Source organism: Pelodiscus sinensis, chromosome 1 (genome assembly GCF_049634645.1).
Source record: "Pelodiscus sinensis isolate JC-2024 chromosome 1, ASM4963464v1, whole genome shotgun sequence".
NCBI classification, from domain to species: Eukaryota; Metazoa; Chordata; order Testudines; family Trionychidae; genus Pelodiscus; species Pelodiscus sinensis.
In genome coordinates, this window is record NC_134711.1 from 331,452,614 (window position 1) to 331,469,426 (window position 16,813).

At 47.8% G+C, this 16,813-nt stretch overlaps 1 protein-coding gene across 1 annotated transcript; it reads left to right on the forward strand.

Moving 5' to 3' along the window:
• The first annotated feature begins 15,200 nt into the window (after positions 1-15,200).
• On the forward strand, positions 15,201-16,148 carry LOC102446221 (olfactory receptor 52E4-like). The gene has a single exon (XM_006126319.3). The coding sequence runs from the start codon at positions 15,201-15,203 to the stop codon at positions 16,146-16,148; it is 948 nt and encodes a 315-aa protein (XP_006126381.2).
• Positions 16,149-16,813: the final 665 nt, after the last annotated feature.

A 16,813-nucleotide genomic window follows, 5' to 3' on the forward strand; every position in this document is an offset into this window, starting at 1 on the left:
GTGGCTGTCACAGTGGAGAAGGGAGACGACATCGCAGTAATTGTTGATGTGGGAATGGCCCTGTACACCAGGCCCTCTTCTCTCTGCCCCAGTGGCTGCGGAACCCGTTGCTGCCCTGTGTGCTGAGTTCCAGCTACCAGCCGCTGTGTCCCTGGGGCTCTTCTGCCTCAGTGTCCCCGCCCCCTGGCCAGGATCCCAGCTGCTGGCCCCATGCCTGGTGCTCTTTTGCTTTCGTATGTGGTCGGGATGCCAGGTTCCTCCTCAAATTCTGGAGACTCTGCTGCTGGCTCCGTGCCCAGGAGGGTGAGAGATACCCGGGCTTCCCAGTTTGAAGGGTGGCTGCTGGTGTGGGAGAGAAACCCCCATATTCACAGGAACTAGGGAGGTGGGGACGCCAGAGTCCCCCACAAACTCCATGAACCAGGAACATTTCTGCCTCCTTACTCCTCAGTGTCCCAGATGCCACCCTGGGCAATAGGGACTCTGCTGCCAGCACAGAGGGAGAGACCCACTTCTTCACAGCCCAGCTGGGGTCAGGCCGGAGTAGGATATTTAACAGGGCCTCTGGTGGGATTTTAAACTCACATTGAATCCAGAAACAAAATGTGTGTTTCTTTTAAGTAGTTCCCTACTATGCTTCATCCACAGTTCCCACTGGTTTTCTTCTCAGCTGTGCCGGCCTGGCTTTCAGTGGACAGATGAGAACTGCTCTATTTTGGATTTATTAGTCATCATTGTCAGGAGGAATTATTTATTTAAATATTTTACCCCACCTTTCTATTTAAAATATTCAAGGAGGCTTACAAGAACAAACAATCAAAAATACAAATATATATAAACATTTTAAATATGAGAATTTTAAATACGAGGAATACTTGGACTGTAGCAGAATAAGGTGCTTTTATAAAACTGTACCAGGTGTCAGTCGAGTAAGTTGCATCGTTGTCGCTCCCCCCACCCCCCCACCAGAAATGGATTTGTGGCTGAAAACAGGATAGTTGAAAAAAACAACAACAAACGATCGAACCAGGGATGCAGAGCTGGATGAAATGGACTGCAACAGAACAAGGTGCTTTTATAAAAATGTACCCAGTGTGTGTCCAGTAAGGAGCATGAGTTGTCTCCCCCCAGAAATGGATTCTGGCTGAAAACGGGATATTTGAAAAATGAAAGAACAAACAATGAAAGCAGGGATGCAGAGATGGGTGAAAAGTTGAAATTTGCACATGAGAGTTCAGCAAGGGAGCGTAGACCAGCAATGGCAGTTTGGAGTGCAGACCTCTGTGTACCAGACACAGTTCTATTCTCGGTAATGAAAATCCACTGAAAGGCTGCAAACCTGTCAGACAGACAATCCCACTCAAGCTAGAATACTGCAGCCTTCACGTGGGCCAGTGAACAAGATGCACAAAAGCCACAATCTCTGTTACACCACACACCATGCTTGTTAGCAAAGCCAGCCCCTCTCCAGTGGCATCTAGAGACAAATCGTGCTGCCTCCCAGCCCCCCCGCCCACCACCTGCCTGGCCTGGTAACCCAAGATGTGTCCTCACAACAGGCTCCTTGTCAGTCTGTGGCAGCGAGTGGTGGGAGAAGGGGAGGAGACGGGTGAGTGAGACCTGAGGCTTTGGGGAAAGTGTCAGAACAGAGGTGGGAACTTGAGGGATGCAGGGAGAAATGGCAGGGATCTAAATAAATTTAAAAAGTTAATGGAGATTGCCTATCTCCTAGAACTGGAAGGTACCTTGAGAGGTCATCAAGTTCAGCACCCTGCCTTCACAGCAGGACCAAGTACCATCTGTGCCGTAGTGGGGGTACCTGGCTGGTTTCTATGCTGCTGGCTCTGGGGTAACCCGCACTGGCTGCCGTGGGTACCACGACCCAACAGGATGAGTCACTATGCAAAGGGACCTCTCAACCGGTATTGCCAGACACCCCCCATGGAGAGGAACAAAGGAAGGTGGATGCTGCCCGGGCTGGGGGGGCAGGGCTGGAAGAGTGTTGGTTAGTTGCTGGCTGGGAGCATGGAGGAGACAACCTAGGGAAAGGGGCTGGAGTTTAGGGGCCCAATCTCCCCCATCTCAAAGGGGCCTGAGGCATCCTAGCCCAGCTCTGTGACCAGATTCCATCTGTGCTATGCTGTATCCTGGAGGAGCAATAAACCACCCTCAATTCTACTGGCTGGTGGAGTCTGTTTGTGCCATTTCGGGGTGCAGGAGACAAGGGACCCCCAACGCGCCGTCACACCATCCCCAAAATTCTTTTGCCCCAAATGGCCTCTGCAAGGATTGAACTCTTAACCCTAGATTTAGCAGGCCAATGCTCAAACCACTAAGTTATCTTGGAGCAAAAAGTGTGGCTGGAGGCTTTTGTTTGTGGGAATAGGCAGGGAAGACTCCGTTCCTCATGGGTTCTGTTACCAGAAAGTGGAAAGGTGGAAAACACTCTGAATTAATGAGCTGTACTCAAACCAATTCACCAGACCTTCTCAGTGACAGAGCAAAGTACAATCAGGAGAGGATTTAATAACTCTCTGTTGGGCCAGTAGGTGATTCAGTGAAGAGGGCCCAGCACCATGTCACCAGCCAGCTCTGAATAGACCTTGGTCTGTGAGCCAGAACCCCAGGAGAAAACCTCAGGAGCCTTTATGATTAAACAGCTGCAGCAGCCTGTCCCGGATCTGTTTGGTCCTAACGCCGTAGATGATGGGGTTGAGCATGGGGGGCATCATGTAGTACATGTGATTAATGAGATCATGGAGAGGGTGAGGCCTCTTTGGATCAAATCGAGATATGAGGGAGAAGAAGAGACCTGGGATGTAAAACACTGAAATGGAACAGAGGTGGGAGATGCAGGTCCCAAAAGTCTTGAGCCGAGCATCCTTGGTGGGAAGGCTGACGATGGCCCTGAGGATCTGGGTGTAGGATATAAGAATAAAAATCACATCCAGGCCTCTCATACAGAGTAGCACAAAGAGGCCGTAGTAACTACTGGGGCGGATGTCACCACAGGCCAGCCCCACCACGGCCATATGAACACAGTAAGGCTGGGGGATGATGTTGGTTCTGCAATATGACCACTGTCTTGCAAGGAGGAGCATGGGAAGTGTGATCAAGCCACCGCGCAGCACCACGGCCAAGCAGATCTTACTCACCACGGGGTTTGTCAGGATGGTGGAATGTCTCAGGGGATGGCAAATGGCCACGAAGCGATCCACAGCCATGGCCACGAAGATCCCAGACTCTGTTGCTGAGAAAAAGTGAAAGATATAGAGCTGGGTGAGGCAGGCACTGAAATCGATCTCCTTGGCATTGAACCAGAAGATGCTCAGCATTTTGGGCAAGATGGTTGTAGAGAGGACCAGGTCGGTGACAGCCAGCATGCAGAGGAAATAGTACATGGGTACATGGAGGCTCGATTCCATCTTCACAATGAACAGGATGGTGAAGTTCTCCAAGACAGCTAGGATGTACATGATGCAGAAGGGGATGGAGATCCAGACATGGGCCATCTCCAGGCCTGGAAAGCCCAGCAAGATGAAGATGGAGGGGTTGATGGAATTGGTTGTGTTGGAATCAGACATAGAAGAGAATAAAATGGGTCGAAGTATGAGATACAACAGGGTATCCTGCACGTATCGTAGGTTGTCCCGACTTCCACTTTTGGACTTGGAGTCTAGGATGATGGTCACAGGACAAATACCTGGAAAAAGACACAATGTTCACATCAGATGACACTACTGGTAATTGTCATGGTTGGTACATATTGGGCTATTCACACAATGAAAAGTGACATTTTCCTTATTCGGATAAATGATTGATGAACAGCTGGACTTTCTAATGTGTCTCCCATGTTTCATGGAGTTCCACGCTCAATAATGTGTCATTGTCTGGGAAACTTTAATAGGCACCGGCAGGAAAAAATGAGTTGGGGCCTATCAACTCACAGGGCCATGGCCAAACAGGATTACGGATTCACTTCACAAAGAGTCGATTAGGGATAGTTGCTTTTATTAATCTCACTACGTCACTACTATTACAGGGTTAATGCTGTTCTATGGTTACACAGCTACTGCAGATTGACACATCAATAAGCACAGGCAGAGCAATGAATAAGAGAGCAATAGGCACTTAGAAATGCTTACACCCCTTCAGTCTGCGGGGAGTCCCGTTCCTGACACCTTGCACCAGGCCACAGTGGACGTGACTCTAGCTGGGGGAATCCAGGGCACCCTTCGAGATCTAGGTCCCTGCTGAGACTCACTGGGCACAGGACTCCCTACACTAGTTGTTTACTGGGTGTGTGCATACTGGCCCAATGCCATTCTTAACGTTCCTATGGGGCTAAGAACTGAGGTCAGACTTGTATACTGCTTCGTAGTTTCCCGGCTCAAGTCATGGGTTAAAGCTGATAAGGTCCAGCTGCTGTTTTGCGTACAAGAGGACCAGACTGTGTACTTCAATGATGGAAACTTCCATCCTAGCGTGCTAAGCTGCAGTCGCCAGATATGACTTTTTATGTGACAGGGCCTTTGTTACCCATCTCTGTTCCTTAATGCTGGCCTGACTTTCTGTGCGATTCTGTGCTGTAGTGTGTCCTCATTCAGCTGGTTACTCAAAATTTCAGAGTGGGAAAAAAACCCCAAACCTTTGCCAAGACACATGCCAGAGGGAACCATCCCAGTTATAGCAGACCTTGGTGATAAGCTTTGGGGATCTTTGCCAGCAACTGGACAGAAACCCCTGCTCAGTCACAGCAGTGGATAATGTTGGGGTACCAAGGAATGGGATGGAGAATAACCTGTTCTGGACATGTGTTTTCATCACTCAGGGCCCGTCTACGCTGTACCGTTATTTTGAGATAACTAACGTTATTTCAAAATAACAACGTGAGCATTTACACAGCCATTCTGTTAGTTTGAAATCATTTCAAAATAACAGACGGCTTGTTCCGAAATCTGTAAACCTCATTCTACGAGGAGTAATGCTTATTTCAAATGAGGTGTGTGTAGACGCGCCACTGCTGCTCTTTCGAAATAGTCCTTGGCACTGGTGAAACTCTCTGTGTCCAGCCCTGGGGACCACAATTAAGAAAAAGGTGCTGAAAAATTGGAGCATGTGCAGAAAAGAGCCAAAAAAAGGATTGGAAGCTGGAGAAAATGCTGGAGAATGAGATAATTCAGGATAGTCACCTATTCAACTTACATAGTAGTAACTGGCTCTGTAGTCTAGGCAGAGCACGGACAAGTAGCTAGAAGCTGAAGCCAAACAAATTCCAGCTGGAATCCAGTGCCAAATGTTTTAGCACAGATGGTGACTTCCCACTGGGATAACTGTGAAGAGGAGGGTGGGGTTTTCCAGCTCTCCGTCTCTGCAGATGCAGCCTGGCTGCTTTGCTAGGAGAGGGACTGGGAGGACTGCCTGCAGCGGGGAAGCCTGAGTACATCAGTGTGTACCGCTCACCCGGACGGCAGGGGTTCTCCCATCACAGGTACATCCCCTCCCCACGAGGTGTTATGTTGGTCAATGGAAGAATCCAGCCATCGGTCTCATGCTGTGCACACCGGGGTCGCCGTGACAGATCAGCATCCCTACATCACACTTTTCCTGCTGTTTCTAAAGGGCAGATGCCTCAAAAAATGAGGTTTACAGGATCTTTTGAAAAAACCTGCTGTTTTCAAAAGAACCGCAGTTTTACTTGCAAAAAGCACCATGATGCGATTATGCAAATGAAGCACAGGATAGTTAAATCCCCGCTTCATTTGCATTTTCTAAGTGCCTCATTTACATCCCTCTGCAGACAGCTTTCCAGGAGACACAAGTCAGGAAACAGCCACCCTGCTACCAGTCAGAGATGTGAGGGGAGAAGGTGACAGTGTCTGGGCATGAACGCATAGCTGGCACCTGAGGTCTTTGTTTAATTCTTCCTCCAAGGAGAGTCCCTCCATGGAGCCTGAGCAATCCACGGGCTACAGCCTATGACTTTTGCTTTGTATTGTACAGCTGTTACCACCTTTCCCCCGATAGATCCCCTGGCCCACAGAAATCCACCAACCCCAGAGCTGGAGGTGTCAGCCAGAGTGCAGATATAGGAAAAAACGGCATTTTTACCTTTGGTAACGGAGGAAATCCGTCTCCTGCGTCAAGGGACCTAGGGGGTTTAAAGTCTGTGCAGTGCAAAAAAGGACCAGAGACTGCCTCCCTCTCCCATTGCACCCACGATGCACTAGGGGATCAAGGAGGAGAGCTTCTAAGCAAGGGAACGGTACCTGTGAATCCTGGGATGCAAGTGTCTTCCCTGGGATTCTCTCAGGTAGCCGCGTCCCTCGCCTCTCTCACCGCAGTGTCCACAGCAACATCCCAGGCCGCGCACCGACGTGGGGATTGCACCGTCTATAACATAGCTCTGGGCTTCCCTTAGCATCTACAGGAGACACGGCATCCGGGTGTAAACAGGCTGGCGACGGGAGACATTCAGAGCAGTGTCTCTGTTCCATGTCTGCCGCTGGGCTCTTTATGCAGGGGTAGCCGTGAACACTAATTAGGGGAATTCCCAGTGGGAGATGAGAAGAGTCTCTGCCGAGTCAGAAGGGAAGGAAGTGGCTGCTCTGGGTATTTGTCTTTATTTTAAAATTAGAGTTGATAAATAAAAAAAAAACATCAATTGCGTTGCTGAAGTCGAAATAGCTCAATTAGGCTTTTGGTGCTGTCTACGCAGCAGTAAGTGGAAGGAAGAACACTCTTCCTTTGGCTCTCCCTACTCCTTGTGAAATGAGAGTTACAGGAGTTGGAGTAAGTAGTCCTCCACCTTGACATTATTTTGAAATAATGCCTTGCAGTGTAGGCACACGCTATGTTATTTCGAAATAATGCTGCTGGGTAGACGTACCTGCTGTGTCCTTCAGTGCATGAACCAAACCATTGTGTGTCCGGTGCTTTGTATGTGTAATTCCAGGCACACTGAATTGGGCCTCACATCTAGCCTGTGACTGGAGAATGGAACGTGTGCAAACTCCATCCCCAACTTCACTGGCCTGAGCACTGAAGGCTTCTGTTAACTTCCCACAGTGGTGGGTTGGGCTTATTAGCTTCAAATTTAGGGAAGGTGACCCTGAGCCCAGGTCCTACAATTGAATGAGGACGTATGATTGGCCTCTCCCCAGTACCGAAAGGTAGGGTCAATAGAAAACCAGGCCCTTGTGACTGACAGGCCCCGTGAGCAACGGGGAGAGGCCAATGCTTCAGATCAGCCTCATGGACAGGCAGGAAGACCAATGAGGAGTCAGGATGTGAGGGGGCGGATCCCATCCTCCATGGGAGCGGGAGCTGCCTCGGCAACAGCAAAGCTGAGCAAAGGGAGAGCCGGGGCCCAGGCTGAGCTGGGAGCAGAGCCAAGGGGGCCAGGGTGCAGCCCATGGAGCAGGTCAGTGCTGGGAGCAGAGCCAGAGAAGCAGCCCAGGGAGCTAAGATGGTGGCAGAGCAACAGCAGTGCTCAGGCAGAGCAGAGGTGGGACTGGGGCAGAGGACAGAGCCGTCTGGAGCCATGTGCACTGAGAAGGAGCCACTGTGTGTGTGTGTGTGTGGGGGGGAAACTCTGGGCAGAGGCAGCCAAAGGGGATCATAACCCTGAGCTAGAGTCTTAAGGCGTGTGGCCACAGCAGGGCAGCACACTCCAGCCTGGGCTGCGTGAGGGACGGACTGTGAATTCCCTTCCTTTCCAGGGATGACTGGCTGCGATGTCCTTGTGCCCACAGCGTGAGGCTTTGAGTTTTCCTTTCACCTTTTCAGGTTTTCTTATGTTATTTTAATTGGTAGCTGTTTAATACATTTGGCTTCCTTGGACTTCATGAGCGATCAGTGGGTCAGAGAAGTGCCCAGAGCAGAGAGAGCACCTCGGTGTGGGGACACCCCAGACCTTGTCCTAAATGACCATGACAAAAATGGAGGTTGAACACACCCAGCCGTGTTCAGATTACCAGGAATTAAAGATCCTAATTCAAACTACCGTTACCCCTCATTCCATTATGATCTTTAATTCGAACTACTTACCCCGTGCCGCGTGGCATGGAGTTTGGACTAAGGAGGATTTAAAAATGGTGGCTCCCGGGAACATGTAAATGAAGCCCGGGATATTAAAATCCCGGGCTTCATTTGCGACTCCGCTTGCCCTAATTACCCTACCTAGCTCGAACTAACAAGCTAGTGTAGACATACCCTAGCATATCAGTCAGGAAAGCCAAAAGTTCAAGACCAATGGGGCTCTCGACATTTCAGAACTATGGACACCAGTGTCATAATATAATACAGGGTAAGTGGGAGTCAACTCCTTCGCTGTGGACTTTTAGGCCAATCAGGGCTCATAGGAGGCATTGGGTGAACCTATCCCAAGGAGCCTAAAACCAGTGGGGCAAGCCTGACCCTACTGAAAATACATGCATCCCTCAGATTGACTTGATGTTGACTGGGTCAATGGAATAAAAGATATGGGTCATGAACCACCAGTGTTAAGAAGATCCCAGAGAGCTACTATGGACGTACTGCCTGTTTAACGTAGAGATAATTATATTGGTACAGCATAGTGTTTTAATGAATATTGTCATGTACAATGTCAATATGAGGTCCTGGGATTTTTAAAAGAGTACATGTTCTTTTATTCATTGTTATTAATAGCATGATGACACTATATGGGGTCCAGATGTTCTGGTGTGAATATGCTGCTTGGCAAAATTTTAGCCAGGAGAGTTGTAAGGGAACTGTCGGCCCCTCGCTAAAAATCTTAGTGAGGATTTTTAGTTGGGACCTTCTCAGTGCCAAAAGGAAGAAGAAGAGTCAACGGGAAACCAGGTACCTGAGGCTATGTCTACAATAAAGCAGTCATTAGCATTTGTCTCACTGTCATTTGCATATTCTGTGCCGATGCTTTTTGCGCAAGAGGTTTTTGCGCAAAACCAAGCATTGTAGACGGGTTTGTTTTGCACAAAAAAAACCCTTTTGCACAAGATCCTTATACCTCCTTTTTTGAAGCACACGGATCTTGCACAAAAGGATTTTTTTGCACAAAATGGAGCCATCTACAATGCTTGTTTTTGCGCAAAAACCTCTTACACAAAAAGCATCAGCAGAGAATATGCAAATGACAGTGCGACAAATGCTAATGAGCGCTTCATTAGCATCCTCTCTGCCAGCAAAAGCCTGCAGTGTACATGTAGCCTGAGACTGGTGCAATGGGCGGAGGCCAATGCTCCTGGTCAGCCTGATTGACAGGCAGGTAGCCAATGGGGAAATGAGGAGGTCAGGGGGGTCCTTCCTTCATGTGAGCTGTGGCTCCCTGGACCAGAACCAGGCAGAGTTAAGGGGAGAGGAGAGCCATGCCGTCCAGGGTATCTCTTCAGGAACACCCTCCAAGAACTGTTCCTTTCTAAGTAAGAGAGAGCGCTCTTCTATGGTCTTAGCATTGCTCCTGATGTTCGTGTGTCGCGGTTTTTGTTACGCTGGTAGGCATGTTGGGTGAATGCCAAGTCTGGTTTCCACCTTAAGGCTCTGAAGCAGTGACGGGAATGTTCAGCGGTGAGCCCCATTCTGATTCTGGTCTCTTGTTTATAAAGCTCATAGTCATTTATGTTTTCTCTAGGCATTTCATTGGCCACTTCCTCAAAGGGTCTACTGAGTAGTGGTCTCAGCTCCACCATGTACTGATCTGTGGAGAGCTGTACCCAACTCAGACCCTTTCAAACTCTCTAAGAAGGCCACTGCATCATCTCCTACCTTGTACGCTGGGTATTTCTTGGGTTGGTTAGCATTAACTGGAGCAGGGTGGTTACTCAGTGGAGCCAGAGCAGCCAGCTTCTCAGTTTCTTTCCAGTTCTAAGCTGAGGAGGGCTGAAGAACTCCAGATTGACATTTTCAATTCTCTGGGTCTCTACCATCTCCTCCCTGTCACAGGACAGTGCAAGATTTAGATTGGACATTAAGAAAAACTTCCAAACTATCAGGGTGGTAAAACACTCGAATAAATTGCCTAGGGAGGTTGTGGAATCTCCGTCACTAGAGATATTTAAGAGCAGGTTGGACAGACATCCAACAGGGAGGGAGTATACATGGTGCTTGGTCCTGCCACAAGGGCAGGGGACTGGACTTGATGACCTCTCGAGGTCCCTTCCAGTTCTGGTGGTCTATGATTCTACGAAAATCAGAAGTGAGAATATACTGAACCCAGGAACAACCTATATCAGTGCTGCATTCGTGGCAGCTTTGTGGTTGGGGATACATCACTTGCTTAAAAGTCCAGCAAACTCTGAAGTAACTGTTTTGACACACTGTACTTCAAAGCAACATGCTGGCAGCCCACCGTCGCAACAACACTTGTACAAAGTGTATCACATGAGGTTTCCGTGGAAAAAGTGAGCGTTGGCTCCATATGCTTATCCTATCTGTATGCATGTCCCATCTCTCTATCTGAAATCATGAAAATTGACTAGGCGCCTATATTTCAAATGTGCTTCTGTCGTAACTCCTACAAGGTAGCTCACATCCACTTTAGCCAGCATTGTAAATGGACCATAGAAGTTGATGGCCCATCACCGAACACAATGGACAACAGAAGAAGCTTATAGCTACCTGGGGATGTTCTAGGCAGAAAATGAGCACTAGCCCCTGCGATGAATCATCGGAACTGGCAAGGCCATGTGGTCAGCACAAGTGACACCTGTGGGTAACATTACTATGCACTGCGACATTGGGGAGGTGTATGGTGAAAATCAAGAGAGTCTGAAGCACACGACCTCCACATTAGTCAGTGACTGACATTCCTGCAGGACACTGAAGGGACAGGTGTGATGTTCTCTGCTCCAAAGCAACACCCAGACACCTCATGTTGGCCATGGTGATGGGATTATGATAAGTGGCGTACAATGTATGGCCTGTGAGATGTCAATAGAAACGAATATCCCATATGTAAGTACATGGCTTTTCTGTGGCTAACGTTATGATGTGCCAACATTTCACATGTGTTAGCTCTTGGGTAACACCCACAAGGTATTTGACTTCCTGTGAAGCCAGCACGTTACGGACGAACCATTGACGATCATGACACATCAAGCAAGACGATAGACGTTAAAAGTACCATATCCCGAGTGTACATGTAGTTCGGAAAAGGAAGCCTAATCTGAACTACCTAGTTCGTGCTGCGTGTAGCCGCGTGTACGGAGTCCGCACTAGCGGACATTTAAAAATGGCGGCTCCCGGCAACATGCAAATGAAGACCGGGAAATTCAAATCCCGGGCTTCATTTGCAAGTTCGTATGCCTACATTAACCACCCTAGTTTGAACTAGGGTGGTAGTGTCGACATACCCAGAGGTGGCAAGCTGGGTAATAAACTGAGACAGCTCAGGTGTCTGACTAGAGTAAGATTGTTCAGCACTGTGAACGTAGGTGGGGGTACCTCTCTACTGTTAGTTCACGAGTTTCCAAAACATTCACTGAACTGCACTTGTTTTGTCCCTGCTGTTGTATGGCTGTGTAAGTGCCCAACCCGGAGAGGACTGTAGCTTGTCACAGCTTCACAGTGTGAGAGGAAGCCAGGTGGGTTTGCCAGAGGACTCAGCAATAATCCACTTCCAGGTTGCACCTGGAGATGTCCTCCACACCCACCCAGGTAATTTCCTTGATACACCAGGGCTGTGTCTAGACTTGCCAGCTTTTCCGAAAAACTTGCCAGCTGTCTACATTGGCTGCTTGAATTTCCGCAAAAGCACTGACTTCCTACTGTAAGAAATCAGTACTTCTTGCGGAAATACTATGCTGCTCCTGTTCGGGCAAAAGTCCCGTTTGCGCAAAGCTTTTGCTCAAAAGGGCCAGTGTAGACAGCTCAGATTTGTTTTCCGCAAAAAAGCCCCAATCGCGAAAATGGCGATCGGGGCTTTTTTGCGCAAACCACGTCTAGATTAGCATGGACGCTTTTCCGCAAAAAGTGCTTTTGCGGAAAAGTGTCCGTGCCAATCTAGACGCTCTGTTCCGAAAATGCTTTTAACGGAAAACTTTTCCGTTAAAAGAATTTCCAGAAAATCATGCCAGTCTAGAGGTAGCCCAGGAGTCTCTTTCCGCCTTTCTTGTACTCAGTTACTCCTGGAGAGACCGTGGTTACAGGAAGGAAGCCAGGACTCCGGGATGCTGTCTGCCGTTCTTGCTATTACTTTGGCCAAGTCATGTGTCCCTGTGCCACAGTTTATCTGTATAATGGGGATATGGTCTTGGTCAATGTCATTGGTTGGTGTCTTGAAGATCTTTCAGTGAAAGTTACTACACGGGATAATAGTTCCTGATGAGAATCATTGATCTCTGACACCTTAGCAACAGCCCTTTGTATTTGCAGAAAGTGCTTGTGTCTCCCCTCAGGTATCTTGTTTGGATTCTTATTAATTAACTCCAATTGTTACATATCACACAGATGCATAGAACAGCCAATTCCTCCTTGGCTCAGCCCGAACCCCAGGAGTTCTCCCCTCATTTTGGGAAGGCCCCGTAATTACTGTTTACTCCTAATACACAGGGGTACAGATGTCTTGTGCCCAGCATGTTTACACTCAGATACCAGCATCTCCCCTAGCGGCTGAGCAAACCCCACTGGGATTGTAGGGAGCTATATTACAATTGGTGCAGACTCCTGTGTCGGCTATCGGTGTGGGCTCCTGCAGATGCTGAGCAGAGAGAGGTGTCACAGTCAGCTACCGAAGGGGGATTCCCAGGGAGGACAGGTCTGTCTCCAAACTTACAGGTACCCGTGTTGTGCTGCTCTCATGAAAGGTAGGAGTGGTGGGTGAGAGAATCGGTCCCTGCTCCCTTCCCCTCTGCACGGCCATTAAACGTCCCAGGGCCCTGGTCAGCGGGGATGAGTTTGGCCCAGTGGATGACTCTAAATAAAGGGTGTTCTCCACCCACTCCTGTTTTTAAACTTCCCTGTTTTTAAACAAGGACCCCAGGGCTGGCTGCAGTCGGTCTCCCCAATGCAAGGTGCAGCGGTAAAATCCTTCCCCTGCTCCAACTCACTCCCCTGCTGTTTATTCATCCAGGGATCCCAGCAGAACCTTCCATCCTCAGCATGGCGCTGGAGCTCACAACGCGCCGTTTGCCCACGATGACGGCTAAATTCTCTCCAGGGTCTCCGCTTTCCCTGCTGTGGGGCTGTTCCCACAGGCTCACCTTACATTTGGCTGCATTAAAGCGTTTTGTTTGCATGGACCCATCCCACCAGCTGTTGGAATAAGTCGTGTCCACTCCTGGAAAGCTGAACTCCTGACATGCCTTCCTCTTTGTAACCACTCTGCCCATCTTTGGCCCATAATATTCAATACCTAAATGACATCAAAAGCTTAGTATGGGACACTTCCCGAGCACTCAATTAGCCTCATTTAGCTCCGGCACTACTACTGACAGTACTCCCCCCCCCTTCTTTTTCTGCTTTAAATAGAGATTTTTTTCCCCTTTTTTCTCCAGTCATCTAAATAAGTGAGTTTTGCCCATGAAAGCTCATGACTCTATATATGTATATATTTTCGTTAGTCTCTAAGGTGCTACGACATTACTGATTGTTTTGTAAGATTGTAAATGAATGCTATTTAACCCTCTTCTTCACCTCGAACGGACTGGAAAGTATTCCATTACTGCCTAGGATACGAGTGCTTCACATGGTTTCTTTCCACATAAATAATAAAAATATTTCTTGAACACACCTAGATGTTTTGAATCATTAATGTGTTTCCTTTCCCTATTGAGAAATTTGCTTAATTGTTTTTAGATTTACTTTTGTTCTTAATATATTTAATACTTGTCTTTTTGGGATCCTTAGAATTGACAAACATGGATTTTTCAATGATATCTTTAGGGTACCCCATAAATTCTCATAACTTTCAATTCGTATTGCTCGCTCTCTATCTTTTATTTTTTTCCCATTCATTATGTATTGCTTTCCTGCTAGAACTGCTGTCTACACTTTGACACCTAATTGTGTTTTTAGCCAAAATTGTCCACTTTCTTGACAGCGGAATGTTGTTTTTTTAACTATTAAATAATCTCTTTGACAATTCTCAATTTTCATTCACATTTCTCTGTCTAAACTTTTCTTCTCAGTCATTTTTGCTGATTATTTCCTCAGCTCAGGGCGATTTAGACTTTTGAAGCATTGGATGTCTTAAGATATTTCCAGTTAGGTACTCTTCTCTTTTCGTTTTTTTTAATGTAACCTGTTCTCCTCTATTGTATACTCCCTTATTTGTCTCTTCTGTAAACTAAACATTCACAGACTTTTCATTCTGTCCACTTGTGGCAGCCTCCTGGAATCTCATATCCTGTCTCAGAGAGATCCCTTTTCTATCTGCTCCATTCATTATACAGTCTGAGTGAGCAAAACAGAACACATATCCAGAGCACATTATTCTCCAGCCTATATCTTGGGTGTCTGAACAATTGTGAGCAACTGGGTGAATGGGGAACTTCCTACAGCATGGACTCTCTAGCCTGGGTTTCATTTCATTGAGGAACATCAATGGTGTGTCTAGACTACAGGGTTTTGTCGACAAAACTATACCTGTGTCCACACTGCCTTTGAGTTTTGTTGACGTATGTAAACCTCATTCTATGAGGCATAACCCCTTTTATCAACAGAGTTCTGGCGATAGAAGGCATTATTGCATCTACACTGTCCTTTGCGTCCACAATGTTATGTCGAAAAAGCAGCTGGCTTTGTCGACAGAACTGGATGTAGTCTAGACGCTCTTTGTCGACAGAAGCTTTCTCGACAGTATCTGTCGACAAAACCCTGTAGTCTAGACATACCCCAAGGGATAACCAATATCCACATCCATGTTTCCTCTTGGTGCCCGTTAAGGATTCCCACACTATGATATGTGGGAGTCGCTGGCACATGGACACCACCAAAGATGGAATTGGCATCAGCAAGGCCCGTTGTTCAGAATTCTTTTCTCTGACTAATGAAAATGCCATTTCTCCGTGTGTGAAGAGCAACCAATCTCCTTCACAGCCTCCAGCTGTTCATTTAGTGTCTCATATTCACATTGTCTCTCCATTTAGGCATTTCTACTGCAACCATCTCCCTAGAGCCGGGCACATAAAGGAAGTCAGGGGAATGCACAATATACGCAGGAGAGAGTGTTATACCTCAAAGTTGGACGCCTCCGCTGCTCCATGTCAGACGCCAACATATCCAATTTTACCAAACCCTCCACCTTCATCCTGCTGGGCATTCCTGGCCTAGAGGCAGCCCATGTCTGGATCTCCATCCCCTTCTGCACCATGTACGCCATGGCCATCTTGGGGAACTTCACCATCCTTTTCATCGTGAAGACAGAGCCAAGCCTTCACGAGCCCATGTACTATTTCCTCTGCATGCTGGCCGTCACTGACCTGGTTCTATCCACGTCCATCCTGCCTAAAACCCTGAGCATTTTCTGGTTCAGTTCCAGGGAGATCGATTTCAGTGCCTGCCTCACCCAGATGTTCTTCATTCACACCTTCTTAGCAGTGGAGTCTGGGATCTTCGTGGCCATGGCTTTGGATCGCTACGTGGCCATCTGTGAACCCCTGAGACATTCCACCATCCTCACCAACCAGGTGGTCACCAAAATCGGCCTGGCCGTGTTGCTACGCAGCAGCCTCCTCGTATTTCCCTACCCCTTCGTGGCAAGGCAGTGGCCATATTGCAGAAGCAACATCATCGCCCATACCTACTGCGCGCACATTGCCGTTGTCAAGCTGGCCTGCGCCGACATCCGTGTCAGTAGTTACTACGGCCTCTTTGTGACATTCTGTGTGATCAGTCTGGATGTGTTTTTTATCTCTGTGTCCTATACTCAGATCCTCAGGACCATCTTCAGTCTGCCCACAAAGGACACCCGGCTCAAGACTTTTGGGACCTGCGGCTCCCACTTCTGTGTCATCTTAGCCTTTTACATCCCAGGTCTCTTCTCTTTTTTCACTGAGCGTTTTGGCCAGAATGTGCCCATTTATTTCCACATTCTCTTTGCCAACTTGTATCTCCTGGTGCCTCCCATGCTAAACCCCATCATCTATGGGGTGAGGACCAAACAGATCCGGAACAGGCTGCTCCGGGTCTTTACACATAAATGGATCTAAAGCGTTTGCCCCGGCTCTCAGACCAAGTTCTATGCAAAAAGGCACCAACTTTCCAAGTGCAGTTAGCTGCATGCCTGGTGCTCCACCCCTTTGCCACTGCAGCACAACAACTTTCATTTTGTTGTGAATATGTGGACATGTCCATTTTGCACAAAAACCCTTTTGTGCTAGATCCTTATGCCTCTTTCATGCTTGAACTTGGTGATGGTGCAAACTATCCCATCATCCAGATCATTAATAACAATGTGCAATAAAACCAGACCCAGGACCAAACCTGGCACATTCTGATTGATACCAGCTACCAACTGGACATTACCATTGAGCTCAAGCATCTAGCTAGATTTCTATCCTTCTTAGGGTACTGTGATGCCCCACCCCCCGCCATGCTTTGTGACATGTGGCCATAAATATACCAAATTCAAAGGCACTTTGAGCAAATTATTTCATGTAACCCATCAATCTTCGTGTCTTAATCTGCTGGTTCTGTTTATCTTATATTGGTGCGTGTATCATTCTGGTGTGTAAAATTACACATATAGAGTAGGGAATGCTTTATGTTTCTTAAATGTGTAAATGGAAAGCCACCAAGTGGATCTTCATTGTCTGGGCAATCATACGCAAATAGCCTTTCTCCTTAAGGCTTAGCCGTGTTGTCAGGAAGTGGC